General features: G+C 37.9%; 1 protein-coding gene and 1 pseudogene across 6 annotated transcripts in view; one reads left to right on the forward strand and one right to left on the reverse strand.

Moving 5' to 3' along the window:
- Positions 1-831: 831 nt before the first annotated feature.
- Positions 832-1,136, forward strand: LOC107529815 (large ribosomal subunit protein eL38 pseudogene; annotated as a pseudogene).
- Positions 1,137-1,695: 559 nt separating this feature from the next.
- MBTD1 (mbt domain containing 1) overlaps positions 1,696-18,858 on the reverse strand; it is a 45,790-nt gene continuing 28,627 nt past the window's right edge. For 5 of the 6 annotated variants that reach the window (XM_087826216.1, XM_016203369.2, XM_016203367.2 and 2 more), the window contains 5 exons: positions 15,681-15,828; positions 14,745-14,827; positions 14,100-14,334; positions 13,521-13,598; positions 1,696-4,889 (listed from right to left, as the gene is read on the reverse strand). In XM_087826216.1, coding sequence (XP_087682342.1) covers positions 4,771-4,889; positions 13,521-13,598; positions 14,100-14,334; positions 14,745-14,827; positions 15,681-15,828 — 663 coding nt within the window. In that variant the 3' untranslated portion in view covers positions 1,696-4,770. Of the gene's footprint in view, positions 4,890-9,997; positions 10,190-13,520; positions 13,599-14,099; positions 14,335-14,744; positions 14,828-15,680; positions 15,829-18,858 lie in introns of all 6 variants that reach the window. The other variant, XM_087826217.1, reaches the window with a different exon arrangement.

Consider the following 18,858-nt stretch of genomic DNA (forward strand, 5'->3'; position numbering starts at 1 on the left):
CTGCACGCCCCCTACCCAGGTTTGAGCCTGAACCCAAGCATGTGCCCTGACTGGGAATCAAACTGTGACCTGGTTCATGGGTTGATGCTCAGCTGCTGAGCCACACTGGCTGGGCTCAGTGTTACACTTTTAACACATACTGCTACATACGACAATGACAAACTCACTGACTGCTTGGTATAAAAAATGTCAAGATTCTTGTTTCAAGTCAAGTTAAGGTTAGCCCTGACCAGTGTGGCTCAGTTGGCAGGGCATTGTCCAGTGCACTGAAGGGTTGCTGGTTTGATTCCAGGTCAGGGCACATTCCCCAGTTGCAGGCTCGATCCCTGGTAGGTGGTAATATGCAGGAGGCAGCAGATATAGATGTTTCTTTTTCCCTCTCCTTTCCTCTCTCTAAAAAAAAATATATATATATAATCTCAAAGCTCATGGGATAGTAAATGAGAGCCAACTTATTAGGGAATTCCAACTTATGAGGGCAACTGTTGAGACCATTTAAGGTAGGAAATGGGCAGAAACTGGGTTCTACATCTGTTTTTCTTGGAATGCATTATATTTTTCTAAAGTGGGATGAAATTAACCCCGGAAGAGACCCAGTCCATCTCATTACTGTCTTACATCCATGAAATTCTCTACAAGCTGCTTTTGCAGAAGTTGAATAATTTTCTAAAGAGTTGGTCATTAGTAGAGGAGAGGTCTTTCCATTCCCTCTTAATGTAAACAGCACCAGCTGGCTGGGACAATTTATTTACTTCCTTTGGACTTTGCTTAAGAGGTTAACAGAGCTTGAAAAAAAAAGTTTCCTAGCAAGCAAGCCAACCCCAAAACACCATGTTCCAGCTACGGTTATTTAAATACCCCTTGGCCTCTTGGGTGGTACCCAGTGAAGGGGGGAGTAATCCGAGGTGCTGCCACGCAGTCTCTGCACCTCGCTGCAAAATTGAGGAAGTCAAGAACTTCCTGCTCACAGCCAGGCGAAAGGATGCCTAATCTGTCAGTATCAAGAAAAATAAAGATAATGAGAAGTTTAAAGTCCGAGGCAGCAGACAGCTTTATATCTTGGTCATCACAAAGAGAAGGCAGAGAAACTGAAGCCGTCCCTACCTCCAGGTTTGGCAGTGAAGGAGCTGAAATGAACCAGACACCCTGATCTGTATTAAAATGTTAAAAATTAAAAAAAAAAATTAAAACAAAAAACCAGCACTGGCAGACTTGGCTCAGTCGGTCGGAATGCCGCTCCCTACACCTACAGGTCCCCGCTCGATTCCTGTATTGGGGCAGTGCCCAGGTTCTGGGTGTGATCCCGGGTGTCCAATCCCGACTTGGGGTGTGTACAGGGGGCAACTGATCAAGTGATCGTCTACCCCCCCTTCTCTCTCTTAAATAAAAAACATTCTCAGACAAGGATTTAAAACACAACAAACAAAAGTAAATCCCCCAAGAGGCTCGCACTCACCACTGCCCAGCTGCAGCCGACAGCCCAGCTCAGACGCGGCCTCGCCGCCCCCTCCCGCCCTGGTCCCAGGTCCCCGGTCCACTCGGCCAGCAGGACGCGCCTCACCTGCTGCTCGGCTCACAGGGGCGCACCTGACCTTCCCAGGGGCCCGGCTGCTTACAGAAGGCGCTCGGCAGCTTCAATAAGGGAAGGAAACCTTTCAAAGACCAAGGCGTAGTAAAGAATTGCTCAAATACAACTTAACTTTAACATTTTATTTTGTGTAAAAAAGGGCAAATTTAGTGAATTATTTTCATCTTGTACACAAAGTTATAATTTTAATGCTTTCACATCCATGCTGGAAAATCTGCAATTTGGTAAAAATGAAAGGAACATAAATTTCTCTGAAGAATTTTTCACGCCATTATATACACTTCCTGAGAAAGTTTCAAATACTTTCTCAATGATCACAAGTTACCAAGAAAATAAAAGATTAAATTTGTACAGATATTGGTCTATATATCAAATACATACAGAAATGATGTAAAAACCTTATGCAGTTTACTTTGACCTCTGTCCTCAAAAGATTTGCCCAGGGACAGATGCTTTTCTTTTGTATAAATGACTGTGGCTTTATTTAAAATATGAAAATCAAAGGAAGAAACCCAGTTTAATCACAGTATTTTTAAAATCCCTTCCCAATAGTAAAGAATCATTACCAAATATATAGCACCATAATACAAATATTGATGGGAGAGGGTATTCACATCACGCAAAATTAATAATAATAAAAACAAACAAACACTGAAAACCCGTGTTAGTATCCGTAGAATAAGAAGTTGATAACAGCTTTAGCTTTCCTCATACACAGCAAAGAAAAGGTTAGAGAGTTTAAACTACCAAAAGCCCCAAATAATCCTACCAGGAAAAAACAAAAACAAAAACAAACCCAAGGTCAGCAGTACATTTTGAACCGTAAAAGATAATGGGGCTATTGAGTTGTACAACTGGAGTTATGGCTAATACATAAATCTCCTCTGCACTGACTTATTTTCTGTTCACTGGCAGGAGGAGTCAGAGTCTGAACAATGACTAGGGCTTCAGATTGCATTTAGACTGTAGAAAGTCCTTACCAACCTTTAACTGTTGGTGATGGGATCAAGACAAGAAACACCTTCATGAATAGGCGGGAAATTAAAAAATACTCAGAGCCTGGTTTTGCTCTAGAACTGGAAGCTTATAAACAAATGAGCATTTCACAGAACTAATTACCAGGCTCCAAATCAAATCCCTCCTGACTTACTCAGTTCCCTATGGAGCCTCTCGGCCCAAGGTACTGGTAGAGCACGCCATACAACTGGCTTCTTGTGCCCATACCATGAAATCAGAGTCCTGGGTTTAATTCACTGAGTCTGAGAATAAAGACTGTTGTAACTCTTGCTTTGGAAGTCTTCTAGGCTTTAAGTTTATGGGAAGATCTTTAAAAGTTAAAGATTTGGGAAGTGTGAGGATGTCACATTTACAGTAGGTCCCTCTCAGTAATGTTGTTTAAGATAAATATCCAGTAATTTAACAGCTGAGTTCACATATATTTGACACATGAGAATCAACTTGGCGTTGATATGATCTGCGTTTATGCCCCTAAAGAGTCAGTATTAAGAAATGTTGACATGCGATTCCATACATTCTTACATTATAAAGTAACAAATTTTACTTCCAGTAGCAACTACAAAACCTTACGTTATTAACCCTTCTTGCATAGAATGAGGTAAACCTGTGCGTATTACCAATGCTAGTATTCCCAAAAGTAGAGCATTATTTTAGAAAATAAATTGCTGGTTTTTAATGTTCTATGCATTTTAAAATTCAAACAAAAATCTTACCTAAAATGGTCTCCTGGGGCTTTCCATTGACATTTTTTAAAGCATTCCATAAGTTGAAGGACTGTAGTTTAATCATTTTGATTAATTTCTAATTAGCCTGACCTCTATTCCAGAGGAGACGGTCAGCATTACCACTCTGAAGAGGCCAGGCTAAGACCCAGAAGCGCTTCTAGAACAGATGCAGTAAATTCCTGAGAGTTGAGTTTATGAACCTCACTGGTAAACGCTAGAGCTCTCTCATTCAGTCACAACTCAGAAAGTTAGAAAATGCAGAGAGCAAACCTTTCACCAATTACCCTTAGATCCTTTCTGAAAGGAAGCCGTGTGAATTTCAAAACAGGGAATGTTCAAAATGGTCCAAATCAGTTGTTAAAACTAATTCTGAACACAAATAAAGACAGCTCATACTATATAGATATATATGGAATTTTAAGAAAATTAAGTTCTCTTTCAAATTAGTTTTCTAACAAATTCAGGATAGTTAAAAGCAGAGCTGGAATGATTTTGAAATCTCAACTTATTTCGGCTTTAGGTAACTTTGAATTTGATTCTCCTGGTAATACAGAACATCTGTTTTGGGGTGTGGTTATACCAAGTATTATCTCACAGACGGAGGGAAGTGGCAGAGAGCTAATCAGAATCCCTTTTGTGGGGTACTTTTTAGAAAGGAAAATGAAATAAACTTGGAGCAATATTGCATTTTCCCCCAACACCTCATCATGTACACTGACATCCTGTATATGTTGTCAACCATTCCAGTTTAACACTTTAGTGTTAGGATCATTTTAATCATTTTTTTAACTAAAGGAGAACATATAAAAGTATCCAGAGTTCTTCCAGTTTCATATAGAACTCCAATAAATGTTCACAGAATGAAAAACATTTCTGTACAAACATTTAAAATGGGCTGCAATAAAATGCCGACAAGCAGAATTACCCTTTCCATGATCCATGTGGTGATGAACCCTCCATGAGGGGGTTCAGTTGCATATTTCTGCAGCAAAGGAAGCTGGAGATGTGACTGGCCTAACTTCTAAAATCCCCAAATCTCCCAACAGGTACCAAAAAGGTTCATTTGTATTGACAGTTCACTTGCATTTACAACTATATCCTTCTTAAATCATTTCCTTCAATCCTGCTACCTAAACTTTAATCTTACCAAAAAAGTTAGAATTTCAGTTCTTGTTAACAATGCACATAAATCCAAATGTGTAAAATATTACAAAATTCTTTCAAAAGCTTCAAATACAACACAAAAATTGTCCATCTTTATAAATTGAAAAATTTCCCCCCGCGACTAAAATAGTTTCCCCGCCCACCTGAAAAATCTGGAACTGAAATTTTCTGTTTAGCAAAATGTCCCAGTAGAATAGCCCCGCTGTACAGCTGGATTGATTACAAATCAGTCCCGTGTAAAAGTCTTCCCCTCCCACCCTCAGTTTCGAAGCCGCCTCAGGGCTCTTGTTTGATGTAGAAGTTGGCAGAGCCATTGCTTTCCTGATCAGATGCTCCTTGGAGGAAATTATAGTCCTCTCCATCTATCAACTCCTCCTTCAGCTGCAATGTAGTCACTGCACAAGAGAGATAAACGTACGGGATATTATGCCTTTCTAGAATATTCAGATTGCTTTTAATCTTCATATTCCACCAGCTTTACAGTTAAGTAAAAGCACTTAAGTAATTTTAATTTTCAAGGTGTATTAGCAGTAAAGGAAAATTCCAAAATAGAACAATAGTACATACTGGCCACTGCCTAATGGCCATCTTCAACAAAATACTAAAGATAACAGGGATCGCTAATTTTACTAAAAGAATTAGAATTTTTCTTATGGTTAAGTATTCACTTTTATGTCAATGTCTATACAATGATGTATTTTCTTGCATGGTCCTGAACTATACTTAATAAGTAACAACACAATAAATATGACTTTAAAATAATCTTAACTCCAAGGAGTACCTTTACTAAAAAGACTCCCTGCAGAAGAGATATAAATCTGATATTAAAAAGTTAAAAAACATTACAAATATAAAATATTATCTATAATGGAATATGAATCATATACACATAAAATAAATAACTTATTAAACAAATATTAAACTGATATTAAACACATAGTAAAACTAAAATCATGGACAACTTCATCATTTTAGGTAAAATAAAAATTTATTGGCATCAGCAATGAGAAAATCATTGGTGTAAAATGGCTAGCATTACCAGTGGGATCCCTTAACAGCCGTATTGCCTGAGTTCATATCTGATGACTTGCTTTTTATTGAAAAGAAACCAGCAGTATAGGCAGTCCTCAATTTATGAATAGGTCACATTCTAATTGATCTTTATTTTTATGGACAATTCTTTTTGTTTCTAATATTTTCAATGGGGTTTAGATTTCTGGGTAGCCACTCAAGTCATACTAGTCAGAATTTCTAATGACAGAAGGCCTCTTTCTAATGCATGGGCAAGAATGAAGACAAAGAATTTTTTCTTTGCTGAGCCCAGCACCTGTCTTTAAAAAAATAAATTATTTATTTTTAGAGAGAGAGGAAGGGAGCAGGAGAAAGAGAAAACATCAATGTGAGAGTGGAACACAGATTGCCTCCTGCACGCCCCCTACTGATCGAACCTGCAAACTGGGCATATGCCCTGGCTGGGAATGAACCAGCAACCTTTCATTGCACAGGACGAAGCCCAACCGAGCCACACTGGCCAGGGCCCAGCACTAGTTTTACGCAAAAATTTTAGGCTGTTTAATTCTGAGATTTTGCTAACTCTTTTTATAAACTTAAATTACTGTCCCTCAATACAATTACCCTGTAACTTCAGATTGCCCTGATTCCTTTCCCTGAGGTCTACTCCTTACTTCCTATAGAACTCCTCCCTTCTAAAAAACTACATCCTCACTTTTTAAATAAAAATGATCTCAGTCCTGGCCAGTGTGGCTCAGATGGTTGGACTGTCGTCCCATATACCAAATGGTACAGGTTCAATTCCTGGTCAGGGCACATAATTAGGTTGCAGGTTTGATCACCAGTCAGGGTGAGTGCAGGAGGCAGCTGATCGATGTTTCTCTTAAAAAGGAAAAAGAAAAGATCTCAGCTAAGTGTTAAAAACAAGTCTTAGTACCAACCAACCTCTAAAAAGTTACTGTTTAACAAAAATCGAGTTGGTCAAGTTTTAAATAATTGAAAGGACAGGCGATCTCCTATGCTAGTTTACTCACTGGAATCTAATCCCATGGTGAGCAATGCTAAACTTCTTCACACAGATCTGCTAAATCTGAGGTAACAAACTGTGCTTTCCCCGTCTTACTCATGTCTCATGGTTCTTTTAAACTTGCATGAGTATTTTGAAACCAAGAGATTTCACATAAAACCCTGGCAACATGAGACTAGCATTCTTGAAGGGTTATGAGCAGTGGGAGCTGACTGGCTGCTGTCAGTTCAGCTGCGGCAGCAAAGGGCTCCCACACACCTATCACTGTGTGCCTGAGTCACTGAGTACACCCGCTTGCTTCCTGCAGGCACTGGCTCCAAAACAGGGAAAAGTGTTCAGTATCCTCCACTTTGGATCTTTTTATTACAACTGGAGTGAGGAGATGCATATATATGGAATGTAAATTGAGAACTGCTTATACAGAAAAAAAGTTAATTTCTGAGAATAAGGACTCTGTTTAGATAAATAGTAAGCCAACTAAGTTGTCATAAAGTAGTAATTCCATAGTGTCACCATGATGTACCGTATTCAAATGTGGTCACAGAAAAATCCCATGCTGATTTTAGTTACAAAAGATTAGTTTCAAAAATAATGCTTTGACATCTTATTTAATAATTTAAAGAATAATCTTTTCAGAGATGCCAATTCCTTTTATTTCACTTTGTTACTTGTTTTGGTAATGATGTTAAAAAACTTAATAGCCCAAAGACAGAAAAGCGAATACACTATACCTATAACAATAACAAAACAAATACCAGTCAGACTGCTGGAAGGTAAAGCAAACAGGACTGTGCAGTTTTCCTTCTTTAAAAAATTATTTAATATAATAAAAATGCTTCAAATTGAACCAACATGCATTAATTGTTAAGGACATCTGAACAATACCATGAAAATAAACATACGAAAAGAAAAACCCAAGTTTCATTAAAGGTGCAGTACCCACAATAAAAGGTTGATTAAAATAATACCTTGTTATAGGATGATCAGATGGCTAAATGAATGATAAAAGAATTACCGTGCTTCAAGACCAAACATGTTCCAGTCAAACAGATGTTTATTTTTTGAATGCAAGAAAGGTAAATTGAGATTATAAAGCACATCCTGAAACTATGTGCGTTTACTATTAACAACAAATTTCTGGATTATGCTTCTACTCATGTTAAATATGGAAACAATGTGCTTAAAAAAAAGTAACTCAAGATAAAGGTGAAACATTCACTCAGATGTGGAATGTTTTAATGCAGTTTTTGTTTTAATGGAACCTAAGCTAAAGTCTGCCTGATACCTTCACACTAATCATTTCTCCTTTCCAGGTCTTATTCTCAATGAAGGATGGATGAAATAAAATAGATCCTGTGGCTACAATTCGCTTTCTACACAAATGCATTTCTTAGCTCTATTTTTAAAAGGAAGTCACTTTGCTGACTCTGATCACTAACAGTTCAGGAGATAAGCTAATGGAAATCACAAAGTCCATAAATATAACATACTCAACAGCTAACCAACTGTAGCTTTTACATAGTTGAGATATCGTAGTCCCTACAGTTTCACCAGTGTAAAATCACACCAGTCCCACAGATGTGCCCCTGCTCAGAAGACACTATAGACAATGGTGGAAGAAAGAATCATCTGAGGCCTGTGGTCTCCATCCCATGCATCTACTCTTAAGTTCCTGGGTTTTGTCAATCCTAGAAGTCAAGTTCTATTTTACACGAATCAGTAACCTCTCACAAAATGTGACACTAGTCTCCAAAATCAGTCTAGTGTTTAGAGACAATACATCTAAAATCCAATAAAAATTCAAATATATCCAGAGCTCACAATATTGATAGGTAATTACTTAGGCTGAAGAAGACTATTTCCTAAGTAACAAGTACAAAAAGAAAAAAATTAAAGAGACAAAGAAAACTGTAATGTTCTTTAGACTTTGAAGTCTTTTCCATTAAAGAGCAAATAAACTTGGATTTTCAGTTCTATTTTTTCTTTCTCTCCATATATATAGATATGTATATAGATATAGATATATAACAATTTCCTCTAGATAAAGGGTATCAGAGAAAACAGACTGGGAAGGATCAAGATGAACTAATAACACTGTTAGGGAGGCAAAAGCTAAAGAACACATCTTAAAATGGAAAAAAAAGAAAAAAAAGAAAAAAGGCCAGTAACTTGAGGTGCAAAAATATTACCAACCAACCAACCAATTTGTTTGCAAATAAATTAGCAAACAGAGGAATGAGAAGAGATCAGGTCCCACCTGAGTTTTCAATGTTCAAAAGGCATTTTAAACAATGCTGGTTAGATAAAACAATCTGGTTAAAAAGCAACAGTTAGGAAAAAAAAAAAAAAAAAAAAAAAGATAAAAGCAACAGTTAGGCCCAGCTGGCATGGCTCAGCCTTTGAGCATCAACCTATGATCTAGGAGATCGTGGTTCAATTCTGGGTCAGGGCACATGCCCTGGTTGCAGGCTCGATCCCCAGTAGGGGGAGTGCAGGAGGCAGCCGATCAGTGACTCTCATTATTGTTGTTTCTTTCTATCTTTCTCTCCCCTTCTCTCTGAAGTCAAGATATATTTAAATCAATAAAGATATATTTAAATAAATAAATAAATACATAAAAGCAACAGTTAGGATGTGGCAGAATATATGCCAAGGCACACAACTTTGGTTTTCAAGCTATCTCATCTGTTCTTGCGTCTACTAAAGTTCATCACATGCAAGTGAAGTGTTTCTGATAGTCTATGATAATATATTTGTTCTTGGCAATTACAAAGGGCAGAACCTTTTATAGTCTTCCTTACAATCTACCAGCTTGGCCTGACCAATTAAAATTCAAGTTAAGTATAATATACTTAATTAATCATTGTACATAAATGAACATGAAATTATGGAAATAAATTTCACTCAAATTCAACACCAAAATTATACAGGTATTGCATTTTCCAAGTCCATGCTATTCAACTAAAGATTGTGGTAAATGTTACTACCAGAACCAAAATTACACTGAAACACAAAACACATCCTTTGTAATGCATGAGACAATGAGACGCTATGGAATGCTATGACCGAAGCCTCCTCTTTGGATTTGATTAATCAGACCAATCCCTAATGGCACATTTCTCTGCCAGGTCAAGTCACACAGAACTCTGTAATGCAGATGTTCAACTATTTTAATGAAACCATGAACTAGTCCAAGTTGTCTCACAATTCCATAAACTGAAATTGTAACTTGACCCTAATTCGAAGCTCAGAAATGGTTTATAACAAAACTAAAAATTCTTCCTTCCTCGATGATTCATCTTAGTGAAGTGACTACCAAGAACTAGTGAAAATGAATTTTTTTAGTTGAAAGAAAAGAAAAATTTAATGAGTCAGCACCTGTCATGCCGGACCATGCTTTGTCCCCCACCACCCTGCCCAGACTCGACCCTCTGCAGTACCTGAGGTGCTGATGTAACTAGTTACCTGTTTTGAGGCTGGGCCTGAACTCTCGGCTAGTGCTGGGAGGTGGGGGGGCCTCCGGGGCTGTCTGTGCTGGAAGGGTTCGATATGGAGGAGGAGTCAACTCTTCGTCACCAGAGAAGCTCCTCCGCACCCCACCTGTCATGGGCAGGCTCGACAAACTGACAGGCTTCTTCCCAATTGGCATCTTCCTCTCTAAATATCAAGTCAAACTAAAGTAAGCTTTTACTTACAAGCGTGGCAAGAAAAGTGCATTATATGGCTAGGAAAGCTGTGTTGCATAGGATACTGAGAACAGAACTAACTATGCAAGCATGGTTGGTATTTCTAAAAACAAGGGGTGTGTGTGTGTGTTGGGGGTAGACGACGGAGGAGATTATCTCTAGATTCTGAGAGTCTGGTAATCCCGGTTCCTGACTCTCAAATAAATTTTAGCTTCAGGGGAGTTGAAAATTCTATACAAGAAAGAGAGGGTGTTATGACCCTACTTGTGGGGTAGCGGTTCACTGCCCAAACATTGACCTTCAGGGAGAAATCAAATAGTTTACTGTATTATCTGGATGGCAGGGTTTTACTGATATGAAATGTGCTCCCCTAACTTCTGGTTTATAATTACACTATTTTAGAAAACATAATTCTTATTCTGAAGAGCAATTCTAAAATTTAAATCTTGTTGCCTGCAAGTTCTTACGCAATCTTATTTCTTTTGAAACACCCTTTGCTTATAGTTTCATAAGAAAACATTAAGCCTTCAAAAATCTATATAATGCTTTCACTAACAAAAAAGAAGATATTCCAAACTTTGCAAATATTGAACAACCAAGCATACTGCATTAGTCAGGCTGACAACGGAAAAATACTTACATATATTTGTGACTATAAATTGTATCTGTTTTCTTCCAGAGTATACAAATCACCCCGGCAAGGGCAATAAAAAATAATGCTTCACAAAATCAGGACTAAAACATAAATTTAAGTCAGGCAGTATTCCTATGTAAAATGATCTGGAAACTAAGCTACCAGTGTGTACACACTCAACTGCCAAACCTAAATCACGCACAGGAATCATTTAGAATTTTCTAATGTACTATACACCTAGAGGTAAAAATGCAAGGAGAACCTCTAACTCTCCACTACTTCTAATAGCTCCCAAGATGACAGAAATCCGCACAGGTTTTCTGGCTCTAGAATAACTAAACCTTGAGAAAGAAAGGCTTTTCAGACTGGACGGATCACATGCACACAACAGTCTATATGAACCTCTTGGCAGAATAGGACTTATTTTTTTAAAGCACTGGTTGGTTATCCCTTTATAGCACAAACACAGCTCATTACAAAAGAACTAAATAATGAAGCCAATCAGCTGTCTATTTCTGTAAACAATAAGCACTGCCTCAAATACGCCCATAGATGACTCTAGGTACAGAAAGACCGAGGGGCTGTCCAGAGAAAACAGCGGAGCCAGAGTAGAATAACCTGTAGGCGAAGTTCAAACAAAGGCAAGGTTTTGTGGTCTGCTGTAGATACAAATCTGGGTGTAATGGATGACTTAGGTTTCTGGGCCCCAAATTCTTTCTTATTCATGTAGGTAAAGTTTTGTGGGAAACATTTCTAACAAATGATTTGCTGACTACCATAAAAAATAAAAGGAGCAAACGATCCCTTATAATGAAGACAGCTTCTTCTTCACTCACATGGCACCACAATTCCAAAATGCAAAGTTTCTGTAAAACTCTGGTAACAAAACCAGATCTCACTTGGTCATACTATTTATAATCTTTATTTGGTCCATTTAATGTAAATATTTAAATATACTTTGCTTCATAAAATGCTCCAGAGTCTGCAAGGGGTGTTAATATGTGCTGCACACACTGTACTTCTCCAAAATCCAAAAAATTCTGAATTCTAAAATACATCTGGCCCCACAGGTTTACTAATGAGGGATCCTGAGTTTATAGCTCTCTTCCTTCTGCATCCGAAGGATGTTTAAATAATTAGAGATAAAGCCACAATATGAGCTATTAAAATGTTAAAGAACACATACGTTTATAGCTCAATTCTTTTTCTAAATGTCACTAAAAACTGGGGTACTGATATTATCACTTCATTAATTTCACATTTCTTCCCATGTCCCTAGCCCATTAATTCAAAATCATCAAGCTCCATAAACCACAAAAAAAGCCTGCAAGAGTCACATAGCATGTGGGAAGCATGTAAATTGTGTATATAATGCTCAGAAATTATCTGTGACAAGTATCATCATATAACCACTGAGTAATAAAAAACATTCTTAACTCAACATCTTGGAAAGAAAATTCTGAAATCTCAGTCTTGTCCATAGAAAGGGAAAAGACAGCTGAAGCAGCCTGTTAGAAAATTAACCTTACAGAAAATTAGTGATCACCTCTACCACTGTTAGTCCACTGACAAAGTTTCCATTGAATTCCCCCTAACAATTTCCTGATAAATGGGAAATCACTTTGGCCTGCCTGGTCTGGGAATACTCTCTACAGTTTGAGTATCAAACGTGACAAGCAATTAGTGGGCAAAATAATTCTGGGCCTATGGGAGGCTTATGCCTATAAGAGAGGGTAAGTGACAGGCCTAGAAGCCACCACTACTGTGAGGCTGGCCCAGGTTTTGTGCTGGAAGGAAATTAAAGCACCAGTGCAGTGGCTGGTAGGAGCTTTCAAATTCCCCAATGAAAGAATTATAAACCAACAACTATATCAGGAAGGTTAGGGTATACTGATTTTTTATGCTTCTTCAGTCTCCTGGTTGCTAATGAGACAGATTAGTACTTATTTGAACTTATGGTAAGTCAGCTGGAAAAAAACTGATTTAGCTTTTATCTTCAAATGTACTTTTTACTTTTAAAAATATCTTTACATGAAAACAATCTTATCTTAGAATGAAATATTCCATGACCATCTTCATGAAGAGAATCTGTGGCTTTCTATGGTGGAGAAAAAAGATTTTAAAAGAATCAGATAGAGCTATTAATATATTTTGTACTATTTTGGTTATTAATCCCAATAATCATTCATTGTAAGGTAAAATATAGAAACCATATTTTAAAAAATTTTCTTAAGCTTGACTTTGTTAGCCATCAATTTGAATTCACTTTAAGTATTGTTCTAGAGTTCTGGTTTATAAGAGTCTTGGGTTTTTTAGGTTCCAAGTCTACTATAAGAAACAAGCATCTGCTTTTAAAATTTTTTAATAAAAAAGTTTTAAAAAAAGAATTGATTTCCAGTAGGTTTACATATTATTTCAAGAATCACTTGTATACTCTATTCTTTACCATGTATGTTATAAATATTATGGTAATCATTTTCTGTCAATTAAAATATGTGTTTCTCGTTATTGCAAATGTTTGCCTTTTATGGCATACTGCACCTTTAAGCATAATACACAATGCACAGTCATCAGCTCTCACAGGGGTATCATTTTCTGTGCAAAAATACCGTGACCCCAACAGGTTAACAATTTAGGAAATGTATATAAACACTATGTGGTGACCCACTTTTCTTATGTCCTTTGTATTGCTGGGACTTAGCCTTTTTCTTCTGTTTTGATGAACCTGATTGGCTTTCTCTTGACGCTGAAAGATAAAAGGGGAAATTGGTACCAGATAAATTACTTACAACTAACTATAGGTACAATTTAGATGAACTACCTTTACCAAGACTGTTATGCTTATAAAAGTATATAATGCTTTGAAAATAAGGGTGCTTATTCCAATAAAACCACAAACCTCAATATCAAACAGATTCCACTATTTATTCAGCAAGCACTCATCATATACCAGTAAATTTTTAGCCTATAATTTTCAACTCATTAAAATAAATCTAGTTTAATTTGGTGAGTGCTCTTACTGTCGTGTTTTTATAGTCATTATGTAACTGACTATTGAGTTCACACGGCCATGGCACACACGGTCTGATTCTGTGAAATTGTTGTTGAGTCTTAAGATCTTACCTGGCAACCAATCAGACATAGGTATATTCTTGTCCTGTGAGCTCACAAGATGATTTATGTGAGATAGTCCTCTGAAGAATTGCTGATTTTTACAAAAGGACACCTTTTCTGTATACCAACTTACACTGTGATGCCGGAGGCTGTAGCTGATATCCAGTTAATTGACACCACCCTACAGGATAGAGGTCAGGAGACTCACAGTCTACCCACTGATCATACTCTTCTTCCCATCCATCAAAATGTATCCTCAAGAGACGATGAATAATTCGAGTTACTGTGGCTACACATATTAAACGTGGCTCCATGAGATCTACTGCTTCTAATTTCATTCCTACACGAAATCCGTGATTTGGAACATCCTGACATGGAGAAGCAAAACATTAACACTGGTGAAAAGAAGAATGCATAACTCCACTACCACTACGAGAGGGAAAAGAAGGAAGCAACATTACCCAATAACATCATTTAAACCAAAAAAAATCCCCAATAATTCTTTAGTTATTGAAACATATGAAGGTGAAATATTTGAGAACTAGTTACATAATGTATTCATTTCTATTTTACTCAGATTAAAAAAATGAAACAAAGTTTGAAAAACAAGCTTCACTTCTTAGGCAAAAGAAGTATTTATATTGTTTTATTACTCTCTATTTTTTTAAATATAAATCTCCACTAAGAAATTCTAATATAAAGCAAAAACACTTTGATCACTAATGATTTACATTTGTGTAAAGTTCCACATAATTATCATGTCATCATTTAAATTTACCTTATTAAATAGTTTTACTGGTGCTGCAATGGAGCCAGTTTCCCTGAGGTAGTCAAACCATTTAAAAGGAAGTTTAGTGTAACCTGAAAGACACAACTGGTTTAAGTAGCAGTTCATTTAAAATTAGCACAATACTAAAAGTAGATAAAAAGTAACTCAGCACTCTCTGAGATTTCAAGTTAAATGACAAACTTCTAATTCATGCTCTAATACTATAGTGAGTCTAATAATTCCTCCATGTTATAAGGATTTTCCTCCTTTTCTAGACAGACACTGGTATACCCATGCACCCTAAGGCAAAAGTGACTCTCCTCTGTTTACCACAAGAACTACAGACTTTTTCAATCCTGGCTTAGAACAGTCTAGCATTTAACACTTTCCGGTGACATTTTTCTTCCTTTGTAAGAAAGGAAATTCACTGGACAAATACTATTTTTATAGACCACTGGTTTTGGCTTTCCCCCTTCTTTTCTTTAGAGAAAAACCATAGGTTCAGATATTGAAATCAGAGAAGTCGCTGGTTAAGCCACGAGAGCCATTTAAAGGTACATCTTTTAAAAAGCCACATGCAAATCTAAAAATGAAAACCTGTCCCCTCAACACTAAAGTATCTATATAAAAAAAGTTAATGTATGCAATAACCTATTGAGCCCACATCACCATCTCAACAGGGCTTGAGAATACTAATTCATATTATAAAGTGTACAGATACTCAGAAAAAACTCTATACCAACATAATTTATTAATGCTAGCTGGAATACAGTGCTTTGATTTTAGACCACCCCACAGCTTGTTATGTGTGCATATATTTATACATGCAACATATACATAGATATTCACACAGCAAGAAATCTAGGGCTATGTTAAATGTTGTAAACAGATACCACGTAAAAAGCAAGCAAGAATGAAAACCCAGTGTGTATCAGGATGAAGTACCTCTAGGTGGAGTAAGTTCAATCATGTTAATTTCACAGAAACCAACAGGGAAAATAGAGGGGGAGGTTGCATGGTAACAGAACCAGTCAGATCCATCTGCTGCTTCCGAGCCATCGATCCCAATCATCAGGAATCCGTCAGCTAGCACCTTTTAAATGAAAAGAATTCCAAGTATTTGAAATTAGACACACTATTACAAAAATGATCCTTTAAGTTACATACTAAAATAATGGAAAATCTATTACATAAAGGTCTCTTAAAAGTGAAAAGTGCTTCTTTATTGAATGTTAAATTACTAACATTATAATGAAAAATCTATGTAAATTCCTGCATGCACCAGAAACAAAAGCAGCATTACAAAGAAGTGATTTCAGAGTCTAGGGAAAATAGTGCCTTTGCCAACTGCTAAGACAAACGGTGCTGTGAAATCATGCAATTGGCCTGAGTGCTCTTTTACAATTAATTGAACTCTCTAGTCTTGGTAAGGCTCTAAATCCTACTCAGTAATAACTTTACTTTTTTCTTTTGGATTTATCACAGAGGAGATTTTCCAAACCTTTTCCACCTTCTTCAAGCTCCAACTTTCTCTCTTATGCTACAGATAACCGTGCTTCTCTATGATAGAATCTAAGGCCAGCTCTGTAAGGCCCTTCCATTCCTTCCTTAACACCTCAGATTTTTAAGTAGCCCCCTTTCCCCCAAGACAAACTTCCCCATCTCATCCTATTACCACTGGTACCTTTGCCAAAACACCATCTCCTATACTCGAATGTCTCCCAATTTCTGTTATACTAAAAATATTTTATTTTGAAACAGTTCACACTTAACAGAAAAGGTACTATCCTTTTTTTTTTTTTTAAATATATCTTTACCGATTTCAGAGAGAGGAAAGGAGAGGGACAGACAGAGAAACATCAATGATGAGAGAGTCCACAACCTGGGCACGTGCCCTGACCAGGAATCGAACCCCAATCGCCTGGATCCCAGGTCGACGCTCAACAGCTGAGCCACGCCCGGCTGGGCGGTACTATTCTTGTACAATGAACTCCTATATTGTCTTCACCCAGAGACCCTATTCAAGTTATATGCTATGTAATTCCACGCAGTCTGATGTCTGTTTTTCCCCTATTAAACTGCTTAATCTACTAATGACCTCAAAGTTTGTCAAATATGGTGCGTTTTTTCCAACTCTCATCCTCCTCCAACTTCAGCCTCCCTGCAGTATTCAGTAGCCATTGACTATTCTTAACGTTTTGAAACATTTTCTTCCAGACTCTCACTACAGTGCAGTCAACTGATCAATCCTCTCGCCAATCTGATCATTCCCTCCACATTTTTTTTCTTGATGTCTTGACTTCAAAGAGAGGAAGTGAGGGGGGAGAGAGAGAATCATTAATGATGAGAGTCATTGATCAGCTGCCTCCTGCACGGCCCCCAGCAGGGATGAAGCCCGCAACTGGGGCATGTGCCCTGACTGGGAATCGAACCTCGATCTCCTGAAGCTCAACCACTGAGCCACGCTGGCTGGGCTAGTGTCTAACCTTTAAGGGACCAAGCCAAAGGGTGAGTTCAGCTAGCTTCTCTCTAACTAGAATAAACACACAGAGACTGTTTGTCAAGCCATGCATGAAGGCTGGAATTGAAAGGCTGTGATACAGAACAGGACTAGGGGCTACTGTGTGCAGACTGAGCACATCATCAATCCAAAGAAAAGTGTCACAGACTCAGAGCAGAGATGGGACAGAGGCCCGATAGGGGAGAGCGCATAACAATGGCTCATGCCTTCTCAGTTCTCACCCCTGTCCTTCCATGTCTGTGAGCTTGCCATTGTGTCCTCACAATACCTTTCTTAGAGCTAATGTGGAAGGGCTTCTGTTTCTTATAAAGTAGAAGCCTTGCCCAGAATACCATTGCAGCTTTGTCTGATATCTACTCGCCATTTCCTAAACATGGCCTGTGCTTTCCTATCTTGATGCTTTTGTGCACAGTCTCTTCCCATGTGTTTCCTCCTGCATCTCTGCTGGGCTGTTCACCATCCTTCAAGATGAAGTTTCCAAATGTTCCCTCTTCTATAAAGCTTTCCCTGATTCCTGAGATGATGTTATCTCTTCTTTATCTGAATTCCAATAGTACTCTGTACCTATCTTGTCATAGCCAATATTGTATTAAACTTATTTTTGTACATCTTACCTTGTTCTACAAGACTGTAAGATTTTTAGAGACCCCAACAAACCCAGCACAGAAGATATTAACTAAGTATTTTCTGAGTGAGGCCTGATATTGTACTTACTGAACACTTCTTTGGAAAAGAGCATGATGATATAATGGCACCAGATCCCAAACCTGGTTGACTGTCAGCCTCACCTAGAGAACTGTTTTTTTTAAACAAATACAGATTTCTAGGCAATATTGTTTGTGATTCTGATTGAGTAGGTCTGGAGTAGGTCTTGGAAACCTATGTTTTAAATCGTACCAGGTGATTCTGATCACTAGTCAGGAAGAGGAAGAACAGGGCTTAGACCAGCCTTGTCTAGCTGCATGACCTCGACAGGTGCTTGAGACATGGCAACCATCATAACTCTTTTGGTTTAAGGTTCTAAACTGGGTTAAAATGCAAATTGTGATTTAAGTTATAGCTTTATGTAACTACATTCTGGATCAGTGGTTCTTTACCATGGCTGCACTTAAGAATAACCTGGGGAACTTTAAAAAAATGCCAGCCCTGTCCTAGCCAGTTTGGCTTAGTGGTTAGAGTGTTGGCCTGTGGACTGAAGGGTCCTGGGTTCAATTCTGGACAAGGGCGTGTACCTCAGCTGCAGGGCCAATTCCTGGCCCTGGTTGGCGTGAGAGCGGGAGGTGACCAATCGATGTGTCTCAGATTGTTATTTCTGTTTCTCTCTCTTCACCTCCCTCCCTCTCCCTTATATCTCTCTGAAAAGCAATGGAAAAAATATCCTCAGCCGAGGATTAAAAAGAAAGGGGGGGAAGAAAAAAAGCCAGCCCTAGCCAATTTTGCTCAGTGGTTAGAGCGTCGGCCTATAGACTGAAGGGTTCCGAGTTTGATTACGGACAAGGGCACGTACCTTGGTTGTATGTGTGGGAGGCAACCAATCGATGTCTCTCTCTTACATCGATGTTTCTCTCTCTCCCCCCTCCACTCTCTCTGAAAAGCAATGGA

This window comes from Miniopterus natalensis, chromosome 17 (genome assembly GCF_054644295.1).
Source record: "Miniopterus natalensis isolate mMinNat1 chromosome 17, mMinNat1.hap1, whole genome shotgun sequence".
In the NCBI taxonomy this organism is placed as follows: Eukaryota; Metazoa; Chordata; class Mammalia; order Chiroptera; family Miniopteridae; genus Miniopterus; species Miniopterus natalensis.